At 45.9% G+C, this 20919-nt stretch overlaps 2 protein-coding genes across 2 annotated transcripts in view; both read right to left on the bottom strand.

Annotated features, from left to right (window-relative positions):
- Nucleotides 1-2702, bottom strand: part of LOC126086298 (cytochrome P450 2B11-like) — a 29023-nt gene extending 26321 nt beyond the window's left edge. Inside the window, 4 exon segments of the mRNA XM_049902450.1 lie at nucleotides 671-830; nucleotides 1647-1799; nucleotides 1894-2060; nucleotides 2532-2702. Coding sequence (XP_049758407.1) covers nucleotides 671-830; nucleotides 1647-1799; nucleotides 1894-2060; nucleotides 2532-2702 — 651 coding nt within the window.
- A 1540-nt stretch (nucleotides 2703-4242) lies between these two features.
- Nucleotides 4243-18078, bottom strand: LOC126085274 (cytochrome P450 2B11-like). The gene is made up of 9 exons (XM_049900476.1): nucleotides 17908-18078; nucleotides 15921-16083; nucleotides 15627-15776; nucleotides 12581-12741; nucleotides 10169-10345; nucleotides 9576-9717; nucleotides 8261-8448; nucleotides 7948-8089; nucleotides 4243-4424 (listed from the first exon to the last, which is right to left on the bottom strand). Exons 1-9 carry the CDS (start codon nucleotides 18076-18078, stop codon nucleotides 4243-4245), a joined length of 1476 nt encoding a protein of 491 aa, XP_049756433.1.
- Nucleotides 18079-20919: the final 2841 nt, after the last annotated feature.

The following is a 20919-nucleotide window of genomic DNA, read 5'->3' as shown; positions in this document are numbered from 1 at the left end:
GAATTTTCTTCTCTTACCCTTCCACCCTTTTCAGAAGCCCAATTCTTATCCCCAACCTGACTCATCTAGAAAGGTGTAGGGAGTGAAGTGCGCTCTGGAGTCTGGGGACATGAGTGTGTGTACAACTATGAAAAAATGAATTAGAACATAGGCATTAACCTGAAGATATGTCCACAACATACTGTTAAATAAAAAAAGGAAAGCCCCTCCCCATTCACACAGTAATAAAAACAAGTGGCAAAATATGTTGGTATGAAGGGGAAATATCAAACTGTAAAGGCCTTCTCATGAAGGAGGGAGGTAGGGGAGATGAGGCTAGGGGAGTGTGTGTGTGTGTGTGTGTGTGTGTGTAAAAACATGAACACATGTGTGCATGTAACTGGGACTTGGAAAGCTCCCCTGGCAGAGCTATTGGGGTTGCGTAATAATAAACTAACTTAAACACGGTTTTTCCTTGAAGTAGGGGCACAATTTTCTAATTTCCACAAAGGCACTACATAAGCTAGCAGCAATCTTTTGGGTGTTATTGTTCCTCTGATGCAGGGAAGACACTAAAATAAGCTCCTTCCCTTTCAGAAAAAATGAATTCTTTGTGCTCTCTTCATTCCATGCTCAGGACAGGCAGAACCTGGCTCCTTACCAGGGCCCGCCCATCTGATTCCAGACTCACCTGGCTGTAGAAAGAGCTGAGGAGGGCAAAGGCATTGCTCAATAAATGTAGCAGTCGTAAGAACTTGGGGTCCTGGTAATGAAAGCGCTCACCAAAGATGATGGAACAGATGATGTTGGCTGTGATGGAGTGAAAGAGGACAGTGGGTCCAGATAGGCCCCTGGGGATGAGAGGTCTGTTATAGGGGGCTCAATGCCCCCTGCACTGGACTTGCTGGTAACTCTGATCTGACTGGTACCATCTTATTTTATTTTATTGGTTTCCCTGTATCTGAGCTTTTCTCTCTGGGCACCTCCTTCCCTGTGTCTCTTGTCAATTACTCAGTCTTTGTCTTGGTGCGATTTTGTGTGTGTCTGACTTTCTCTGGCCTTGTCTCTCTTTCTTTGAGACTCGGTCCCTTCTTTTCAATTCTTCTTTGTCTCTTTATGCCCCCTCTTTCTTTCGGTCCCTGTTTCCTCTACTTCGGAAACCCTGATGGCACAGTGGTTAAGTGCTACAGCTGCTAACAAAAAGGTCGGCAGTTCGAACCCACCAGGCGCTCCTTGGAAATTCTATGGGGCAGTTCTACTCTGTCCTATAGAGTTGCTATGAGTCGGAATCGACTCAACGGTAAAGGGTTTTTTTCTCCTCTGCCTCTTTGACATTTTGTGTCTCCCCATGACTCTGTTCTATCTTTACCATTTTATTTCTCAATCTTCTCCTTCAAATTTCTGTTTCTAGGTCATTCTTTGTGTTCTTTCAGTTCCTTCCACACCTGCCTTCCTTACCCCCCTCCCTCCTAGTCTTTGTTTGTTTCTCCATTCTCTTTTTCAGTCTCTGCCTCACTTTCCTCTCTTTCCCTGAACCCATCTCCTCATCTGTCTCTGTCCCTGTGTCTCTCTGTCAGTCGTGTTTTCTTTCTCCCTCTCTCTGTCCCCACCTTGCAGACCCCCCATTTGCCCCTCCAGCACTCTGCCCCAGCCCCACATTCTGGGGCTCACCCTGGGTCTTCTGCAGCTCCTCTACCAGACACTTTGCCTCCTCCCTGATCTGCTTCTCAATGCTCTGTATCCCCATCCCAAAGTCCTTCATGGTAGCCACAGAGAATAGTTGAAGGACTTTCCAAGGCTTTCCATTGGCGAAGGCCATCCTTGGTTTGGTGGGAGGGGGTTTGTGGAGGGAAGGTTGGGAGGGCAGATTGCATACTCCCTTGCCCTCTCTCCAGCATCCGCCCCTGCCGCTACTCACCTGTTTCCTGGAAGATGGGTTCAAGGATGGAGATATGCCCTCAGCCTAAGAAAGCCTCGGCCTCGTCCACCAGGGCCTCCCAAATTGCCTCAAACCAGAACAGGGTGACAGCTGGCCGAGGCCACAAGTAGAGGGTGAACACACCCCCATATTTCTCCCGCAGCTGTGGGGACAGGATGTAGATCTGTCTCTAACTCAAGAGAAGGGCTGATCTTCCACTTCTCACATCTGGGCCACACCTTCATGTTCAGCTCCATCAGGGAAGAATAAGGGCTTCCACTTGCTGGCCTCAATCAAGCCTCCCACTCACAGTCTTGCCCCAAGTATTCTCATCTCTCAGCACTCCCAAGAACCCACCTAGTTTTGAATTTTAAGAATTACAGAGAGTTCCACACCTGATCTCCAGCTATTTCTTCCCCAACTCACCACTCCAACTCGAAGCCTAGGGTCTACCAGAATTTCCTTCTGCAACCTACCTTGCCTCATAAAAATTCCAGAAGCTTCACTAGTGAGCACACTGGACCAGGTTGTGGCTGGAAGAAGTCCCACCCAAAATTAGACTCCCAACTGCCTTGCTCCCTGTTTCCCACCCACCCACCTCCTGCCTTTCCATTCCGTCCTTCCCCCATCTCACCTTCTGGAAGGACTTGAGAAGGACTTTGTGGCCTACTAGTAAAATGTTCCCCAGGAAAGGCAGTGGCGGGGGTCCAGGTGGGAGGTGGCTCCTGGAGGTGGGGCGTTCCCAGGCCCAGAGTAACAGGAGGCCAGTGAGAATTAAGAGGAGCAAGAAAATGGAGAGCACCATGGTCCTCAACGTGCCTGCCTTCCATGCCTCTTAAAGGCAGGCTGCCCAGTTTGTTGTTTTGTTCCCGTGGTTTGGGGGAGAGGCCATGCCAGATGTCTACCTTGGCAGAGCTCCTGGGGACTCTCCAGAGGTTACAGGATCCCCAACGTGGCAGGAGCTGTGGAAACCAGGAAGTTTAGCGTCTCCGGGTCGGGGTCCAAAGCCGGCTTCCCACTGGCTGGCTAGAGGCATCTCAATGGGCCGTGCCATTGACTGAAAAGCATTTCCCTCAGGAAAGAGTGGATGCAAGCTGGTGGAATGTGTGGAGGTTGGGCTTAAGGTGATTTCCCTGTACAGGTGGCTGGCTCTCAGGCAGTTTTGTCAAAGGGTGGCATGGTGGTATGAGATCCTAACTGGCAGGCAGAATTGGGGGCATCCTGTGCCCACTGGGAAACAAGGGTTTATTTCGGGCATCCGAAGAGAGTGAGACATGGAGAAGGAGGCAAGGTCTAATGGGACCTTGGCCTTGTGGGGGACTGATTTAGCCAATTGTTCATTGATTCATTCATTCCTCAGCAAATATTTTGAACACCTGTCTTATATCATGCGTTGCTCCACGTGTTGAGCGTACAGGGACGAATGAAACAATAGCACTGAGGTGAGAAAGAGGTTTTTTCAGGTCCCTGTGGACCTGACAATAAATGAGTCCCATGCAAAATGCGAACAGATTGCCACCTGGCTCCGGTATGTCAGGCTTTGGATGTTTATTTGAATCTCAGGGGATTTGAAGAGAGCATCAGAGAGGACAGGGCACCCGAATCCCACAAAGGAGAGGGTATGGGTTGAGGAGGGCCTTTCATGGAGGGAAGAAGTAGACAGCTAAGAATGAGGGTAGGGGAGGAAGATTCCCAGGTCAAGACGTTGCAAGGAAGAGTGGGTTCTAGAGCCAGACAGGCAGCCTGTGAATCTTACTCCTCTGATCACTAGTGATGTGCCCTTGGACAACTGACGCCATCTCCTGGCCTCTGTTTACTCATCTGTAAAATGGGCATGTTCATTGCACCCACCACACAGGGCGAATGAGAGGAGAATTGGAGTGAGCTCATGTATGCAGAGCCTTTTAGCACAGCTTATGGAGTACAGGAGTTAACAAATGGAGGCTGTGACTGTCCTGTGCAAAGGGAGAAATCATTCAGCATGAGTGGTGGCCGGGGAGGCACAACTACACAGAAATCCTGAGCCAAGTTTCCCCCTTGAGCCCTGGTCTCCTTAGCCACACCAAGGAAGGGGTTGGGCTGTCTTCGAGGCTGCTTCCAACCCCTGAAATTCTATTTCTAGGGAAAGGAAAAGACCTTCAGGACTCTTTAGAAAGACTGAAGTATGATGGAAGTGAGACTGCAGAAAGAACTTTCCAATGGAAGTGGCCACCAAGGAAGGGGAAGAGTGCTGGCTTGTACCAGGTCTCTCAGAGGCAGGAAGACTTGGAGGAAGTCAGGGTCCATTCTCTAGAGGTGGGGACACTGGATGACCCTGAAATCTTCTGATCTCTGCCCTTGCCCCCTCAGCGGGCCAGGAAGCGGATCTGGTACACGGGGGGCATTTTGCCAAAACCACTCTCCAGCGGCATGAGGCTGACGTCCTTGGGGGCCACAGGGCTGGCCACAGAGAAGTTCTGGAGGATAGTGGTGAAGAAGAGGAACAATTCGGCCCGGGCAATGCCTTCACCAAGACAAATGCGCTTCCCTGTGGGTACAGAGGAGGGAGAGATTACCAACGTGGGCATACGGCAGGTGCACATTCCATGGGGAATCCTTTGTCCTGTCACATCCCAAAGCCCAGACACCTGTATCCATTGCCAGAAATTTGCATGGAGTTGGCCTGTCATCTGCGGTTCAGGGTGGACTTTTGAGAGTTCCTGAGCCCTTTGAAACAGGGGGCAAATCTTTGAGTGGGTATGACATGTGCATCTTTCCAGGAGAGAATTTGTAACTTCTATTAGATTCCCAAAGAGGTCAGTGGTCCCAGAGAGGGCAAGGACCCAGTTCTGGCTCTGTGTGTGTGTGTGTGTGTGTCTGTGTCTGTGTGTGTGGTGACTCCACATATGTAGATGTGTGTATACTTCCGACTTAACATCTTTAATATTTTTCTTTTCTAATATGGGGATAATGTTACCTACCTCATAGGGCTGTTGAGAGGTTAAAGGAAGAAATTAATGTTTGGTAAGTGACTTAGAATAGCATCTGGCCCATATCCAGTGTAGCTATCGCTTTGTGTGTGCCTCTGGGTGTCGGGGGCAGAGTGTATGTTGTGTTGTGGGTATCTCTGGCATTCTGTGTATACCTATGTCTTTCTCAGCCTGAAGCTCCTGGACTTCAAGAATTCTGAAAAATCCTGAATTGTATATAAAATTTCAGGGTGAATGAGGGTGACGCACATGAAGAAGAGATTCATGGCTTCCCTTGGACTCTCAAGGGGATAAGGAACCTCCATTAGGTTATAAGCCATGGGCTCGGAGAGAAATGAGAACAAAGGGATCCAGAAAACAGAAGCAGAGACACGGAGCAGCTCTCTCCCTTTACTTCAGGGATTCTTAATTTGCAAACTGACCACCTTTGAAAGGTCATATCAAAAATGGGTCTCCACCCCTGGACACTCTGCTAACCCAGAGCTGGAACCATTCCCAAAGCCTACATTTCAGACAAAGATAAGACAGGCCTATAACACACGTGAGAAACGTACTTCTTAGTTCAGTCAAATATATGAGACCAAGTGGGCAACTCCTGTCCAAAAGCAGGATGAGAAGGCAAGAAGGGACAGAAACTGGATGAACAGACATAGGGAACCCGGGGTGGAAAAGGAGAGCCTGCTGTCACATTGTGGGCATTGCAACCACTGTCACAAAACAATACGTGTGTAAATTTTTGAATGAGAAATTAACTTGAGCTGTAACCTGTCACCTAAAGCACAATAAAAAATAAAAAAAGAATAGATTTCCAGTAATTCCCAAGGCCTTCCAAATTGTTGGAAGATTATTCCTGCCTGGTATCTAAGGAAGGATCCACACATCTTTTTGGCAGATCCTTAGAGGAGGTGGGAGCCTAGACGTGCTCAGGGCAAGTCTCAGGCTGGTTCTTCTCCTGTAACTGGTTCTGTGACCCACCTCTTCCCAGGACAAGCTGACAGGCTAATTAATGCCTTCTGCCTCCATCCCAGTGTGCCCTTCTCATCCCTGGGGCTGTCCTACTGGCTCCATCTTAACACCCTGTGGCTCCAGTTGTTTTCTTTCTGCCCGTGGCAGTCTGACTGTCTGTCTTCTTCTCCGTCTATACTTTTAAAAAAAACTGTTTAACTCTTTCTTTTCTCTCTTTCTGCTTTCTTGTCACATCTTGCTGAGCTCCCTGCTTCTCTCTCATTCATTCTGTCTCCCTCTTTTCATCTCCCTCTAAAGGTCTCTCGTCTTTTGTTCTCTCACTGTTTCGGTCTCTACTATGCCATTCTCTTTCTCTGTATCTCTTATTCTGTTTTTCTTACTCTTCTTCTATCTTTTTCTCCTCTTCCTCCTCCCTCTCTCTCTCTTATTCATTGCCCTCGAAGTCGATTTTCTCACATTCATTCTTTGTATGTTTTCGTCTCTGTATCTTTCTGCCATTCCCTCGCCTTATCTCTGTCGGTCTCTCTCTCAGTGTGTCTCTCTTTGTCCCTCACTGTCCTTATTGCTCTGTTCTCAACCTGTCTTTGTTTTTATTTCTCTGCATCTCTGCCTCTCAGCCAAAAAGAGAAAGACCCTCAATGACAGTGACTGCAACAATGGTCTCGAGCATAACGATGGCGCAGGACTGGGCAGTGTTTTGTTCTGTTGCACAAAGGGTCTCTAGGAGTCGGAACCAACTTGACTGCACCTAACAATAACAACAACTGCCTTTCTCTAAACTCAGGATAGGACGCTCAGATGCAGAGATTGATCCCTATCCCACCTCCCCATGTGTTCCCTGACTCTCATTAAAGATGAAATGAAGGGAGGCCATTGACACTAAGCAGGGCCAGGGTCTGGGTCACTGAAGTCTCTGATGAAACTCAAGACTGGAATCTGGGCTCTTCCATTTTCCCAAAGGATGAGAACCCTGGGTGTTGGGATTTTCTCTGGATGGAGGCAAAGAGTGGAGGATGGGGTCAGAGACAAGTCAGAGCATGTCAATCTCCTCCCCAGGCTCCCCAGTGCCCGAAGAATAAATCCTTATTCTTCCCCCAGGCTTCAAGATGCCCAGCTGAGCTCTTCACCCTTATCCCATCCCATAAACTATATACTAGGCTCACTGGATTTCTTATAGTTTCTCAAACATACCATGCCATCTCCACCTTCAGGTCCTTGCTGTTCTCTCTTCCTGGAACATTCTTTCAGTGGTTGACTAAGATTCACCTATGATGTCTTAGTTTAGATGCCAATTCCCTAGATAAGCTTTTCCTTATGGTCCCCCAAGATTAGTCAGTACTTCCTGCTTTATGCTACCAAAGCCCCCAACTGGACTGTGAATTTCCTGGGATGAGGACTGTGTCTGTCTATGTGACTTGTCTTTTGTGTTATATTTAGTCCCTAATAAAGCATTTTTTTTTTAATAAAGCATTAGTGCCCTGGTGGAGCAGTGGTTAAGAACTCAGGTTGCTAACCAAAAGGTCACTTTTCAAATCCACCAGCCACTCCTTGGAAACCCTATGGGATGGTTCTACTCTGTCCTATAGGATCACTATGAGTTGAAATCAACTTGATGGCAATGGGTTTGATTTTTGTTTAATAAAGCATTGGGTTCAGAATTGTGACAAACAGATATTTTTTAAAGTATACATTGAGGGTTTAAAGAAAAAAAAACAGTTGCCATCAAATCAATTCTAATTCATGGTGACCTTATGTCTGTCAGAGCAAAACTGTGCTCCATAGGGTTTTCAATGGAGCATTTTTGGTAAGTAGATCTCCAGGCCTTTCTTCTGAGTTGCCTTTGCGTGGACTCGATTCTCCAGCGTTGGCTGCTAACCATTTTCACCACCCAGGAAGAGGTTAAAATCATTGCCCAGAGTCCTGCTTACCAAGGTGTGTCTTCGGGACACAATCTCATGTCTCATCCCCCTCTAAGGCTGTAGTGAAATGGAATGGGATAACACAGGTAACTGGCATCTAGTAAGTGTTCAACAAACGGCCTATCATTGTTTGTCTAGAAGAGGGGATGGAACCTGCACTCTGGTGTCTGGGGAAAGGAGAATGGGTCCAGCTTACCTACAGAGAAGGGCATAAAAGCGTCATTCTTCTTCAGTGCCCCCTTGTCATCCAGAAAGTGATCAGGATTGAATTCATCTGGTTTTTCAAAGTAACGTGGGTCATGAAGGGCAGAGCTTAGGATGGGGAATACTTTAGTGCCCTGAGGGAGGGGTAGAAGAAACCAATCAAAAGATTTCACTATCTCTCTGCCCACCCCCACTCAAGAAAAACAACAACAAGGGAACCCTAGTTATAGAAGCGGTCAAGTATTGGGATTAAGAGAACCCAGGATGCCCACACAGGAGAGATGCAGGAGCTCAGCGGACCTCACCTTGGGGATGATGTACCCTCGGAAGTAAGTGTCTTTGGTGACCATGTGGGGCACGCCAATGGGGAGGAGATCCCCAAATCTCTGCATCTCATGAATGACTGCGTCGGTGTACGGCATTTTGGCTCGATCATCGAGAGCTGGAGGGCGATGTGAGCCAATCACCTGTTCAATCTCCTTTCGGACTTTTTCTGCACAGAAGAAGGGACCGATGAATCCCTTACTTCACTGGAGCAGGCATTTCAAAGAGGCATTCAGTGGGGACACTGCTTTCTATGGGTCAATAAGCCAGGGAAAATCTACAGTAAAGGGTAAGACCATGGACACCCCTCAGAACAACCAGTTGAGAGAAGGTGGAGAGGGAAGCAACAAAGATACATACCCTTTGAAACGTTATGGATTCCCTTTTCACATGTGCAAGTATACACACACACACACATATACATGTCTTCAATCTAAAGGGAAATCACTTTTGACTTTCCCTTGTGGGTAAATATTCTTGCGGATTCAGGTTATCTCTAAAAGAGTTTTTTGTGGAATTTCTCCCTCTAAGATTAGTAGAAAACAGACTAATATTTATTGTTTGTGTTATATGTGAGGTACTGTGCTAGGCCCTTAGGAATATAACAGTGGAACAGATGAATAGATTAATTCTTGAATAGCTAAATAAATAAGTGAATAAATACACCAATCAATCAATCAATAGGCGGATTTATTCACAACTGGAAAGGTTGATGAGTGAACAAATCAATGAATGGATTATGTATTCATGTGTCAGTCAATAGATCAATTAATGAATCATGGATTAAGAAATGATCCATAGACGAATGAAACCAATGAATGAATAATTCAGACAAATAGATGAATGGCTTGATTGATAGAGGAATAAATGAACAGATCAATTAATGAATGAACGAGTATATAAAGAAATAAATGGATGGGTGGATTGAATGATTAATAAATCTATGATTGCATAAATAAATAAATGACTTATTAAGTAGATAAATGAAACAATGGGTGGATGGAGGATGAATTTAAAGAACAATTGATGGAAAGATTAAAGAATAAAACATAATTCATAGACGGATGAGTCAATCTATAAGTGATCAAGGATGAAACTATTGAGAGGACAGATCAGTGGATTATCCATCCATTAACAAGGCCAATTCAGCTGGAAACTATTCTAAAGCCTGCAGTGCCCCTGAGGTCAGAAGCCAGCACTACTTCTCTTATCCACCCAGGACCCCTAGTTCCACTTCTGCAGCCCAAAAGGGGGTCAGAAGGTCCCTCTGGGATTGTCTGTCCCCACTCTGCCCACCTGCGACGTGGGGGTATTTGAGCATGAGCAGGAATCCGTAGCGGAGAGTCGTGCTGGTGGTCTCAGTGCCAGCGAAGAAGAGAGACAGTGTGGTGAGAATGAGGTTCCTGTGGTGGAACTCGGTGTCCGGGTTGGACTTCTCCTGGGTAGGAAAGCAGGGCTTAGGTCAGGGGAGGCTTGTGCCTTGCAGCACGCACATCTCTTGGCTCCCTTCTCCTGTTTCTGGGCCTCTCCCACTATCTGGCTTTGTGCAGTGTGTCCAGCAGTCTCTGTTCCTGACTCTCTCAGTCTATTTTCTCTCTGTCTTGCTCTGTTTTTATCTTTCCAGCCTTTTAGCGAGCTGGTCTGTGTCTCCCAACCTGTCTCCCTCTCTCTCCTCCATTTCCATCTCAGTTTCTCCTCCTTACCTTCTTCCATTCACCTCCATCCTCTTTCCCTTCCTCATCTTCTTTTCTCCCCTTTCCTGTTCCCCTCTCCACAATCTCTGTTCTTGATGCCCCCTCCCCACTCTCCTGCTCTTTTCCTTTCCTTTCCCTTCTCTCCTCACACCTTCTCTTCCTTCCCTTCCCTCCCTCCCCTCTCCCCGACCCCACTTTGTCCATGCGGAGCAGGTAAGTATCAATGAAGTCCCGAGGGGCGCTGGGGTCCAGGGTTTCCCGGTGCTTTGCCACACTGCAGCTGATGAAGGCGTTGACTTCCTGCAGGTTTTTGTAGACTTGCCGGTGTGGGCCCGGAAAGTGCCTCAGGAAGTCCTGGAAGAGCTCAAACACCTGAGAGAAAGGAGTGGCTGTGATGTGAGGTCCACCTGGGGCTAAGCTAGTGGGGTCACAGGGAGAAGGCAGCCCTCCTGAGTCCTAATACCTCCCCAAGGAATCTCTTTCTCTCTTTCTCTAAAAGAGCGATGATTCAGAGATATAGAGATAGATCTGACTCTTTGTCATCCAATATCTATGTTTTGACTCCAGTTCTTTGCATTTGTAGTCTGTCTCTGTCTCTTTATGCCCTCCTGTATCTTTTAACCTATTATTGATCATTTTATCGGTTCATTGATCTGAGCCCCTCACTTTGATTCTATGTCTCCATTGAGCTAGTTTCCTCATATTTGTCTCTTTCTGCATCTTCCTACCTCATCCACATTTCTTTTTGTTTGCCTCACCTCCCTGACTCTCTCCTTCCCCCCTTCTTTCTCCCTGAGTGTCTTGTTTCCAGCTCTCCGTGCATCTCATTGTGTACCTCAGCCTGTTTAACTGCTTTTCTCAGACTTCTCCCTGCCTATTTCCACCTCTCTGCGTCTCTCTTGCTGGGTCCTGCATTGATGAATTGGTGCTTGCACAAGATGAGCCTGCTGACTACTTGGAACCATTTATTTATTTTGGAGCATATTTCTCCTGCTTTACCTGATGATAAATGTAGCTAACAATTGCCCTGAAATGCAGAACTGTATAGGATAAGATGTAAGATTCATCCTTAATCTCTCCTTTCAGAGATAGTCATTGTTAACTATTCGGTGGGTCTCCTTCCAGACCTCTCTGTCTCTCTCTTTATAGTCTCAGTGGGAGGAGCACACTGGAATCACCTATGGTGCTTGTCTCAGGTACTCAATCTGGACCCCTTCCCAGACTTGCTAGATCAGAGGCCCCGGCAGGAGGTCCTGGGAACCTGATTTTGTGACAATCCCATACACCAATCTGATATACACCCCTGGTTAAGAACTACTGCTGTGTGTGCTATGCAGTATAATTTTTTTTTTTAGTGTCGTAAAAAATAGAGATAACACAACACATTGCTAATTCAGCATTTGTCACTTATACAGCTCAATGAAACCAATGGCACTAATCACATTGTGCAACCATCACCAATATCACTTGCCATATTTTACATCCCTGTAAACTAAATGCAATGTTAGCTAAACACAATTTAATTTTTTTAAATATGCAATGGATGTATTTCCAGGTTAGTCAATAAAGAGAAGTTTCATTATATTGTTCTAGAAGAGGAACATATTAGTTTATAATCTGGGGGTTGTGGGGAGAGAGTTTAAAAAAACAATAACAGAAAGAGGGAGAAGGAGAAGTGGGAAACAAAGGAAGAAATGGGGTTTCTTATTTTCATGTATCATTAAATTTCTTCAGGTGAAGGAAGGGTTTTGCCAAAGGCAAAGATTCAAAGTCAGAGCACATCAGACGAGTAGAGACTTTGAAAGCCTGATTCTTTCTCTCATTCTTTTCACCACTGCCTCTCAGGATCTCTTTATCTTTGCCCTTCTTTGTCTTGCTTTCTCTCTGTCCTCTCTCATTTCCTATTCTCTTCCCTCCCTTCCAAGACCTCCTAGTTGTTTGGTCTCTCTCTCTCCGACTCTGATGACCCCTTGGTGGTGCAAATACTTAGAATGCTCTGCTACTAACAGGAACAATGGTAGTTCATGTTCACCCAGAGGTGCCTCAGAAGAAAATCCTGGTGATCTACTTCTGACAAATCAGTCCCCGAAAACTCCATGGAGCACAGTTATGCTGTGACACACATGGGGTCAGCATGAGTTGGAACTGACTCAACTGCAACAGTTTGGGGAGTCCCTGGGTGGTGCAAATAGTTAATGAGTATGGCTGCTAGCCAAAAAGTTGGAAGTCCCCACCCAGAGGTGCCTCAAAAAACAGTTCTGGTGATCCACTTCTGAAAAGTCATACACTGAAAACCCTGTGGAGCACAGTTCCACTCTGGCACACATGGGCCACCACAAGTTAGTGTTGACTCCAGGGCAATTGGTTTTTTCTCTCTGACTCTACCTCTCTCTACTTCTACCTCCCCCATCACTCTCCCTTCTTTCTCTTAGTCTCTCATTCCCTCCTCACAGTCTCTCCCTCTCTCTAGGCTCCCATGTCTCTCTCTGTGTTGTCTCATCCCATCTCCCAGTCCTACACTGCATTCCTGTGCCCTAAAAGAAGATCAGTCCTCTCCCTGCCCTGGATGCTCACCCTGTCCCCACCCTCCCTCCCTCACTTCCTGACCTGGCTGGAGAAGGAGCTGACAAGTGCAAAGGTCTGGTAGAATGCATCCAGCAACCGAAGGAACTGGGGATCTTTGTAGGCAAAGCGTTCTCCAAAGACAATGGAACAGATAATGTTGGCGGTGATGGCATGGAAGAAGAAGGTGGGGTCCAGGAGAGCTCCTAGGAGGAGAAGAGGGCAGATCAGGCAACAGGAATTCAGGGCCGAGGGGTGGGCATTTACCTGTTGCCTGTCTCTGTGTAACTGTCCTCCACTGCTGAGGAATGATAGCATCTAATACTCACTAGGTCTTCTCATGCACCCTGACCCATTCTAAGCACTTCACCCATTGTATCATTTAATTCTCACCACAACCCTGTGACACAGACTCAGTTCTTTTAATTTCTCCATTTTATAAATGGGCAGACTGAGAGGTTAAGTTATTTGACTAAGGTTGCTCAGCTACTAATTGCTGGTGCCAGCGTTCAGACCTAGGCAACCTAGTGACAGAATCCTTGCTGTTGGTTGTTACCCACCGTCTCCTTGGAGACCTCAGCTCTGTGTATCTCTACACAGTTCTGTGAACAAGCGAAGTCCCAGGGGCAGAGGATGTTCAATTGATTGATTGTGTAGATTAAAAAGACCTGATCTCTCTACCCCTATCTATGGCTCCACCTTCAACTCCTCTCCCCACCTCTAGGGCACTCTGGTCTTCACTTGCCTGTTGATGCCTCGATTGGCCAGGTTCTGCCCCGTCCCTGTTTGAAGGACGTGGTGGTGTGTTGGGAGACCAAGAATATCCAGTTGCTGCAGGCTCTCCCTCTCTGGGTCTCGCCTTGTCTGTCTTCCCTAGTTTCTTTCTGTAGAACTTTTCCTGAGCCTTGTCTGTCTGTCTATTTTGCTATATGTAGCAAAACAATTGCCATTTCAGCATTGTTTACATGTACAGCTGAGTGGCATTACCTTACGTTCATCATGTTGTTCGACCATCACCCATATCTGTTCCCATATATTTCCACTGCCCTTAACAGAACCTCGGTGTCCTCTAAGCATTGAGTTCTCCTTTTCCCTCCCTCTGCCCACCCCTGGTGACCACTAATAAACTTTGTTCATATACTCTTGTCTATTCTAGATATTTCATATAAGTGGGATCATACAATAGTTGTCCTATCACTTTATGCCCACTAGGATGTCTACGATTAAAAACAAAACAAAACAGAAAACAACAGATGTTAGTGAGGATGTGGAGAAAATGGAGACCTCACACATTGCTGGTGGGATTGTAAAATTGTATAGCTGCTGTGGAAAACAGTTTGGAAATTCCTCAAAACCATTTTTTTAAATAATTTGTATTGTGCTTTAAGTAAAAGTTTACAAATCAAGTCAGTCTCTCACACAAAAACCCATATACACCTTGCTACACACTCCCAATTACTCTCCCCCTAATGAGACAGCCCCCTCTCTCCCTCCACTCTCTCTTTTCGTGTCCATTTCGCCAGCTTCTAACCCCCTGCACCCTCTCATCTCCCCTCCAGGCAGGAGATGCCAACATAGTCTCAAGTGTCCACCTGATCCAAGAAGCTCACTCCTCACCAGCATCCCTCTCCAACCCATTGTCCAGTCCAATCCATGTCTGAAGAGTTGGCTTCAGGAATAAAACATTTTTTTTAATGTTATATTATCTTCTTCAAAAATTTAAACATAAAACTACCATGTCTCTCTAATTTTCTCTGTCTCAAATTCTCTCTGCCTCTGAGTCTCTTCCACCATCTGTTTTGGTCCTTACTTGTATCTCTCTTTTTCTTGCTCCCTCCATCTCTGACTCTTTCTCCTTCCCAGTCTCTCTGTCTTTGTCACTCTGTATCCCTCTGCCTTTCCACCTCAATCTCGCTGCTTCTGTTTCGTGATTGCTCCCTTTGACTCTGCCCCTCCTGTCTGGTCTCTACATTTATGCTTCACAATCTCTGGAGAGATTTTTAATAAGGAAAATGGCAAAGACCTGAAATAAATGAGATGGAGGTGTACACAAAGGACTGTTAGTTGCTGTTAGGTGCCATTGAGTCAGTTTTAACTCATAGTGACTCTATAGGACAGAGTAGAACTGCCCTGTAAGGTTTCCAAGGAGTGGCTGGTGGATTTGAACTGCTTTTGGTTAGAAGCCAAGCTCTTAACAATTACTCCGCCAGGGCTTCACACAAAGGACTATCACCTATATGTTCCAGCTAAATACCTGAGCTCCTTTGGAGAATCCAGAAACAACTGAATGTTTCTTTGATGACCCATCCACTACTCAAGGCCAGGATACTTCAATTGGCCTATGCTCACTGCTAGCTCATGAGCAGTTCAATCAAGGAAAGGAAAACATGATTGGTTATTTCCAATATATCTGTAGTTTTCCCTTTTCTTTTTGTTTTCTTTTATATAAATATTATATTGTACTACACCATACCATACCATTAAACCCTGTTGCCATAGAGTCGATTCCAACTCATAGTGACCCTATAGGACGGAGTAGAACTGCCCCAAAGAGTTTCCAAGAGTGCCTGGTGAATTTGAACTGCCGACCTTTTGGTTAGCAGCAATAGCACTTCCCCACTGCGCCACCGCTAACCCAAAGGTTGGCTGTTCGACCCACCCAGCATTTCCATGCAAAAAAAACCTGGCCATCCACTTCCGTAAAGATTACAGCCCTGAACACCTTATGGGGCAGTTCTGTTCTGTCGCGTGAGGTTGCTATGAGTAGAAATTGACTCTATGGAAAATAACATGTGTTAATCCATGTACTGTTTCCCTTGAATACAAGTAAATAGTCTGTGCCTTCGAGTTATTCTTTGACACCCTATAGACCCCCAAATCTCTCTCTCGTTCTGTGTTTCTCTCCTACCCATCTCTATTCCCCTCTCTCTCTGTCTCTCTATCTGATAGTCTCTCGGTCTCCATCCTTCCCTATCGGTACCTCTGTTGATCTGCCCACATATACATCTCTGTCTTTCTATTGCTATGTACCCCACCTCTCTCTGTGTTTCACTATCTTTCTTTCCTACCCATCTCTCTCTCCAAGGCTCACCCTTGGATTTCCGCAGCTCCTCCATCAGACACTGAGCCTCCTCCTGGATCCGCTCCTCCACGCTCCGCTTTCCCATCCCGAAGTCCCTCATGGTGGCCAGGGAGAATCGCCGGAGGGCCTTCCAGCGATCCCCGTTGGCAAAGATGACACCTGGGGGCATGAAAGAGGCTTGGGTTGCAGAGGAGTTTGGAAGGAGGTGCCGAGCCGCTCTTCACCCCTTGTCTTCCCTTCCCAGCCTCATTCTCCCTGATTCCCATCCTCCACCCCACCCCTCAGTGTGTTTGAGGCTCTCACCATATCCCTGGAAGACTTGTTCAACATAGGCGACATCCGCCCGGCCAGAGAAGGCCTCAGCTTGGTCCACTAGGGCCTCCCGTATGGCCTCTGTTCCACACAGCATGACCACAGGCCTGGGCCCCAGGTACACCGTGAACACATCCCCGTACTTCTCTTGGAGCTGCCAAGCATACCCAAACCCGGGGTTGCTAATTAGTCAGTATGCATCTCTAAGGCCATAAAAACAAGCAAACAAACAAACAAAAAACAGTTCCCTTACAGTAAGTTCTAACTCACAGTGACCTAATGTATGTCAGAGTAAAACTGTGTTCCATAGGGTTTTCAATGGCTGATTTTTCAAAAGTAGATCACTGGGACTTTCTTCCAAGGCACTTTTGGGTGGACTCGAATCTGCAGCCTGTTAGTTAGCAGCCAAGAGTGTGAACCATTTGCACCACCCAGGGACTCCTAAATCGTGAAAGCACTTACATATAGGTTGGTAATGAGTCACTGTCCCACAAAGCTCCTCCCTGGGCTCCTCTTCCCCCTTCTCAGGACCCACGAGACCTCCCCAGGACCCAGCAACTAAAGGATAACTTTTGGTGCAGCCAAGGTCTGCTGTGATCGGTTGATGCCCAAAGCAATACAGATGGTTAAGTATTTCTAATATCACCCCTGCCCATATCCTTGAGGCTGACCATATCTCCGTGGCATCACAACTAAAAAACCATCTTTCTTGTGACCCAACCTGCTATCTGCCTGCTGATAATTCCTGCAGAGAACAACCCACTTTGTAGACAAGAAGGCAGAGTACAGCTCTCTGATGGTGATCATGAAATATGAAAAATTCTGTCAGTACAACTGACTGGGGAACTGCTTGACTGCATTTACTGAGGCTGAGCAGACATATGCATACTCAAGAATCCAATAATTTCACTCCTAGATGCATGCCCAATGGAAAGGTGTACGTGTGGTCGCAAAAAAAGCAACAAGGACAGTCATAGAAGCCTTACTATTAAAATGCTCATCAGTATAGAAATGGAATCAATGGATAAATAGTGATGTACTCGCAATACCATACAGCAAAGAAAAATAACAAACTACTGCTATACACAACAACATGGATGACTCACATAGGCATAATATTGAATTAAAGCAACTAGACAGAGAAGGGTCCATACTTCTTAATTTGATTTATATAAAGTTCAGAAACAGGCAAAATTAATCTATGGTGTCAGGAATAGCGTGCAGGGTAGTGGCTAGAAAAGGTTGTGAGTGGACCAACATGTTCTCTCTTGCTATATACATTGATCACATGGGTGTGTTCAGTTTGTGACTATTCATTGAGCTGTGCACTTAAGAGTTGTGAAATTTTTAGGAGATGTTGAACCTGTGGAGTGGTGGGTCCATGGATGTTAATTACATTATTAATAAATAGAAAAAAATAATTAAAAATGAAATCATGGGTAGAAAGCAGTGATTGGGAGCCTAATAAATACTCCACAAGTGCAAGCTACTGTTATAGTGAATTATGTTCCTTGTTGATAATCACCCCATACCAAGCCTCCCAGCAGTCCTTCCCTTCCCTTTCTGCTCTCCCTCCTTCTTCCCCATTTCCCTAGCACTGACAGGAGCCAGTCTTTGGCAACTCTTCCTCTTTTTTTCTCTCTGCAAGTGTCAGGAAGCCACCCTGGGACTCTACAGACGGACGGGGAGAAGAGTGAAATACTATGGCCGTGGCTTGCACCTAGACACTTTCATAACCATTTGCCCACTCCACGGACAATGCCTACACACTTTCAATTGAGCAGGAAGACCTGACAAAGTGGCCATAATCCTCCATGCTTCACCTCCATGTACCCTACAGCACCTTACATACCAATCTTCATGTGTTCCACCCTGAACCTGAAAGGATACCCCACTCTTTCTTAGGAATCCTTGAGTGATCTCCAAGCACTGAGGCAGGGACCAGCCCAACATCTGACCCCGTCCATCTGGATCTCACCTTCAGGAAGGATTTGAGTAGGCCTCCTCTGTCCATCTGCAGAAGGTTCCCCAAGAAAGGCAGAGGACTTGGGCCTGGTGGGAGGTGGCCCTCTGCCTTTGGATAGCTCCTGGCCAGGAGAAGTAAGAGGCCTGTGAAGAGAGCCAGGAGGAGGAGAATGCTGAGCTCCATGGCCTTAGTCTGAGTGTCTTCCACCCCTCATCGAGTCAATTCTGAAGCTGGGGCTTTTATCTGAACCTGCCTCCCCCCACTCCCAATTATGTAACTCCTTTCATTCCTGCCTCTCCTCACATCATTGCCCAATAGTGTGAACTTAGAAGAGGTGCTAGGGAATCCATACTTACTGCTCAGGCAGCCTGGTAATCTGCTTACTCCCTCGTCCTCCACCCCTTCAGCAGGTGGCAAGAGCTCTGTGGCAGAGCTGCCAAGGTCACAGGGAAGTGTACAGGTGTTTGTTTTCGAGGGGGTTGGGTGAGCATCCACTAGTCAACTTGGCTTTGTTTGTGTTTGTGTATTTATGCCGGTATGCACTTTTCCATGCTTACTTGCCTCTCTGTGTGCGCTTGTATGATTTCTATATGTGAATATCTGTTGCCGTTGACCCAATTCTTACTCATAGAGACCCTATAGAAGAGAGTAGAACTGCCCCGTAGAGTTTCCAAGATTCAAACTGCTGATCTTTTGGTTAGCAATTGAACACTTAACCACTGCACCACTGGGGATCCATATGTGAATACCCACCCAAACCCACTGCCTCTGAGTCAATTCTAACTCATGGCAACCCTATGGGACAGAGTAGAACTGCCCCAAAGGAATACAAGGAGTGTCTGGTGCCGACTTTTTGGTTAGCAGCTGAACACTTAACCACTGTGCCACCAGGGCTCCACCATATGTGAATAAGAGTCAGTATTTACGCAAATGTGAAGGTGTGTGTTTCTGTTTATGAGTCTGGTTGTGCTTGTGTGTATGCTCTTGTGTGTCTATGGACTTATACATGTTTACATGATTTTAGATGAAAAGGTGTGCTGCATTTGGGTGGTGGTGGTGTGGCTTCCTGGGGCGATTCTGGGTGTGCTTGTGCGTGATTATGTTGTATGTGCCTGCTTGCCTCTGGGCACATGCTTGTATGTGCTTGCGTGGTTCCATATGGGAAGGTATGTATTTGCGTGGTGGTGGTGGTATATGTCCCTGTGTGTGAGTCTGCGTGTGCTTATCGTGTTTGCATGTGTGTGTGTGCATCTCAGGTCCCTGTCTGTGTACAGCTTACAGATTCTCAGGGTCTGTCTCTCCAGTCTCCCTGCTGATAGCCATGGCCAGAGAGAAACCAAGGGAGGAGTGAGAGACACAGAAGAGGTGAAACAAACAAAAGGAGGGCTCAGGTGGAGAGAGACATACCTGGCAGGTTGAGTGATCAGGTGTTTCTCAGTGTCTTTGATCGCTGGGGATCTCCACCCTTTGAGGTAGGAATTGCTGTCGTTCCCAATTTAGAGATGGATAAAGTTTCTGTTTCCAGAGGAAAGAAACTACAGAAATATTTTTCAAAATGTGTCACCATTCTCATTAATCTCGTTCTGGATGTTTCGTTGCCAGTAATCTGGTTTCTCTGTTCTCTTACCATTTTGTCTTTGCTTTACAGTAATTATTTATGACATGATAAACAGAAACTCCATACCTCTTAAGTAATACCTGCCCTATGCTCCCTTCCATCACATGAAACTTTTCTGCATACCCCTCCTACACTGAGAGGTGTCTCCACAATTCAGATCATTGAAACAGAGGAAAGAAACCATAGTAACAAAGAACAAATAAACCTGGCCAGATAGCATCTGATACTTTAAAAATAATATTTTATTGGGTTTTAGGTGAAAGTTTATACAGCAGATTAGGTTCCCAAATAACAATTACTACACAAATTGTCCAGTGACATTGATTACATTTTTCACAATATGTCAACATTCTTATTAATGCCATTCTGGATGTTTCATTTCCAGGAATCTCGTTTCTCTGTTCCCTTACCCTTTCATCTTTGCTTTAGAGTAATTCTTGACCATTTGGTCTCTGTCTTAGTTATCTTGTGCTGCTATAACAGAAATATTGCAAGTGGGTGACTCTAACAGAGTTTTTCTCTCACAGTTTAAGAGGCTAGAAGTCCAAATTCAGGGTATGATCTCCAGAGAAAGGCTTTCTTCCTCTGTTGGCTCTGGGGAAGGTCCTTGTCATTTATCTTTCCCTGGTCTATGATTTAGGAAATAATATTGGAATCATTATTTCCTGTCCTCGAGCCTAGAGAATGTGACTCAGCTGGAGCTGGGCTCACAGGGCTCAAAAGAACTCGCAAGGACTCACAAGGACACATCAACTGGGCCCTGAGGTATAAAGACAATAGCTAAGATAATCTTGGAAAATATCTCTTACGGAACCTTCACATAAACCATTCAAACAGAACACAAAAGACTTTCCACTTTTGTCTTTTTCTATTAGCATTTAATGAATGGAAAATTTGTTGGAAGAATGAAGACGCTGCTGTCATTACTGAAACCTGTACCAGTGATTGTTAAGAAAGGCAATTCGAGATGTAGGATCACAGTTTCTAGCCAATCTGTGAAAAGGCGAAGCTTGCATGGTTTTGCCTGTTTGTAGCGTTAATATATACGGGTGATTCTGTAACCTTCCTTGGACTCGAGCAGACATGGCTGCGGCAGCGTGCCTGTCCATTTTCCCATTCTTGCCTATTCTGTAATATTTCTTTAGATTCGGGCAGACATGACTGTGACAGCATCCTTGTCTGCTTCCCACTTTTGCCTCTTTAAATATATGCCAAGTAAAACTTTCTTTTTGCTTTACTACACTTTGTGATTTTTTTTACCCTACAACATCTAGGAGCTTCTCAGCGCAGGGATCAAATGTCCAAAAAAAAGCTCTCCACTCCTGGATCTTCTTTGTTGGTGGTAATGAGGTTCCTCTCCTCTCTGCTCACTTGTTTATTTTATATCTCAAAAGGGATTGACTCAA

Source organism: Elephas maximus, chromosome 11 (assembly GCF_024166365.1).
Source record: "Elephas maximus indicus isolate mEleMax1 chromosome 11, mEleMax1 primary haplotype, whole genome shotgun sequence".
NCBI classification, from domain to species: domain Eukaryota; kingdom Metazoa; phylum Chordata; class Mammalia; order Proboscidea; family Elephantidae; genus Elephas; species Elephas maximus.
This window is presented reverse-complemented; position numbering and strand designations above follow the sequence as displayed.

Excerpts from the sequence above, each read along its gene's own strand:
- LOC126085274 (XM_049900476.1), bottom strand. The coding sequence starts at position 18,078 with ATGGAGCTCAGCATTCTCCTCCTCCTGGCTCTCTTCACAGGCCTCTTA. Across the intron at positions 10,346-12,580 it reads TCAGCTCCTTCTCCAGCCAG|GTGTTTGAGCTCTTCCAGGA; the intron begins GTCAGGAAGTGA and ends CCTTTCTCTCAG. Across the intron at positions 9,718-10,168 it reads ACCTGCTCCGCATGGACAAA|GAGAAGTCCAACCCGGACAC; the intron begins GTGGGGTCGGGG and ends TTTCCTACCCAG.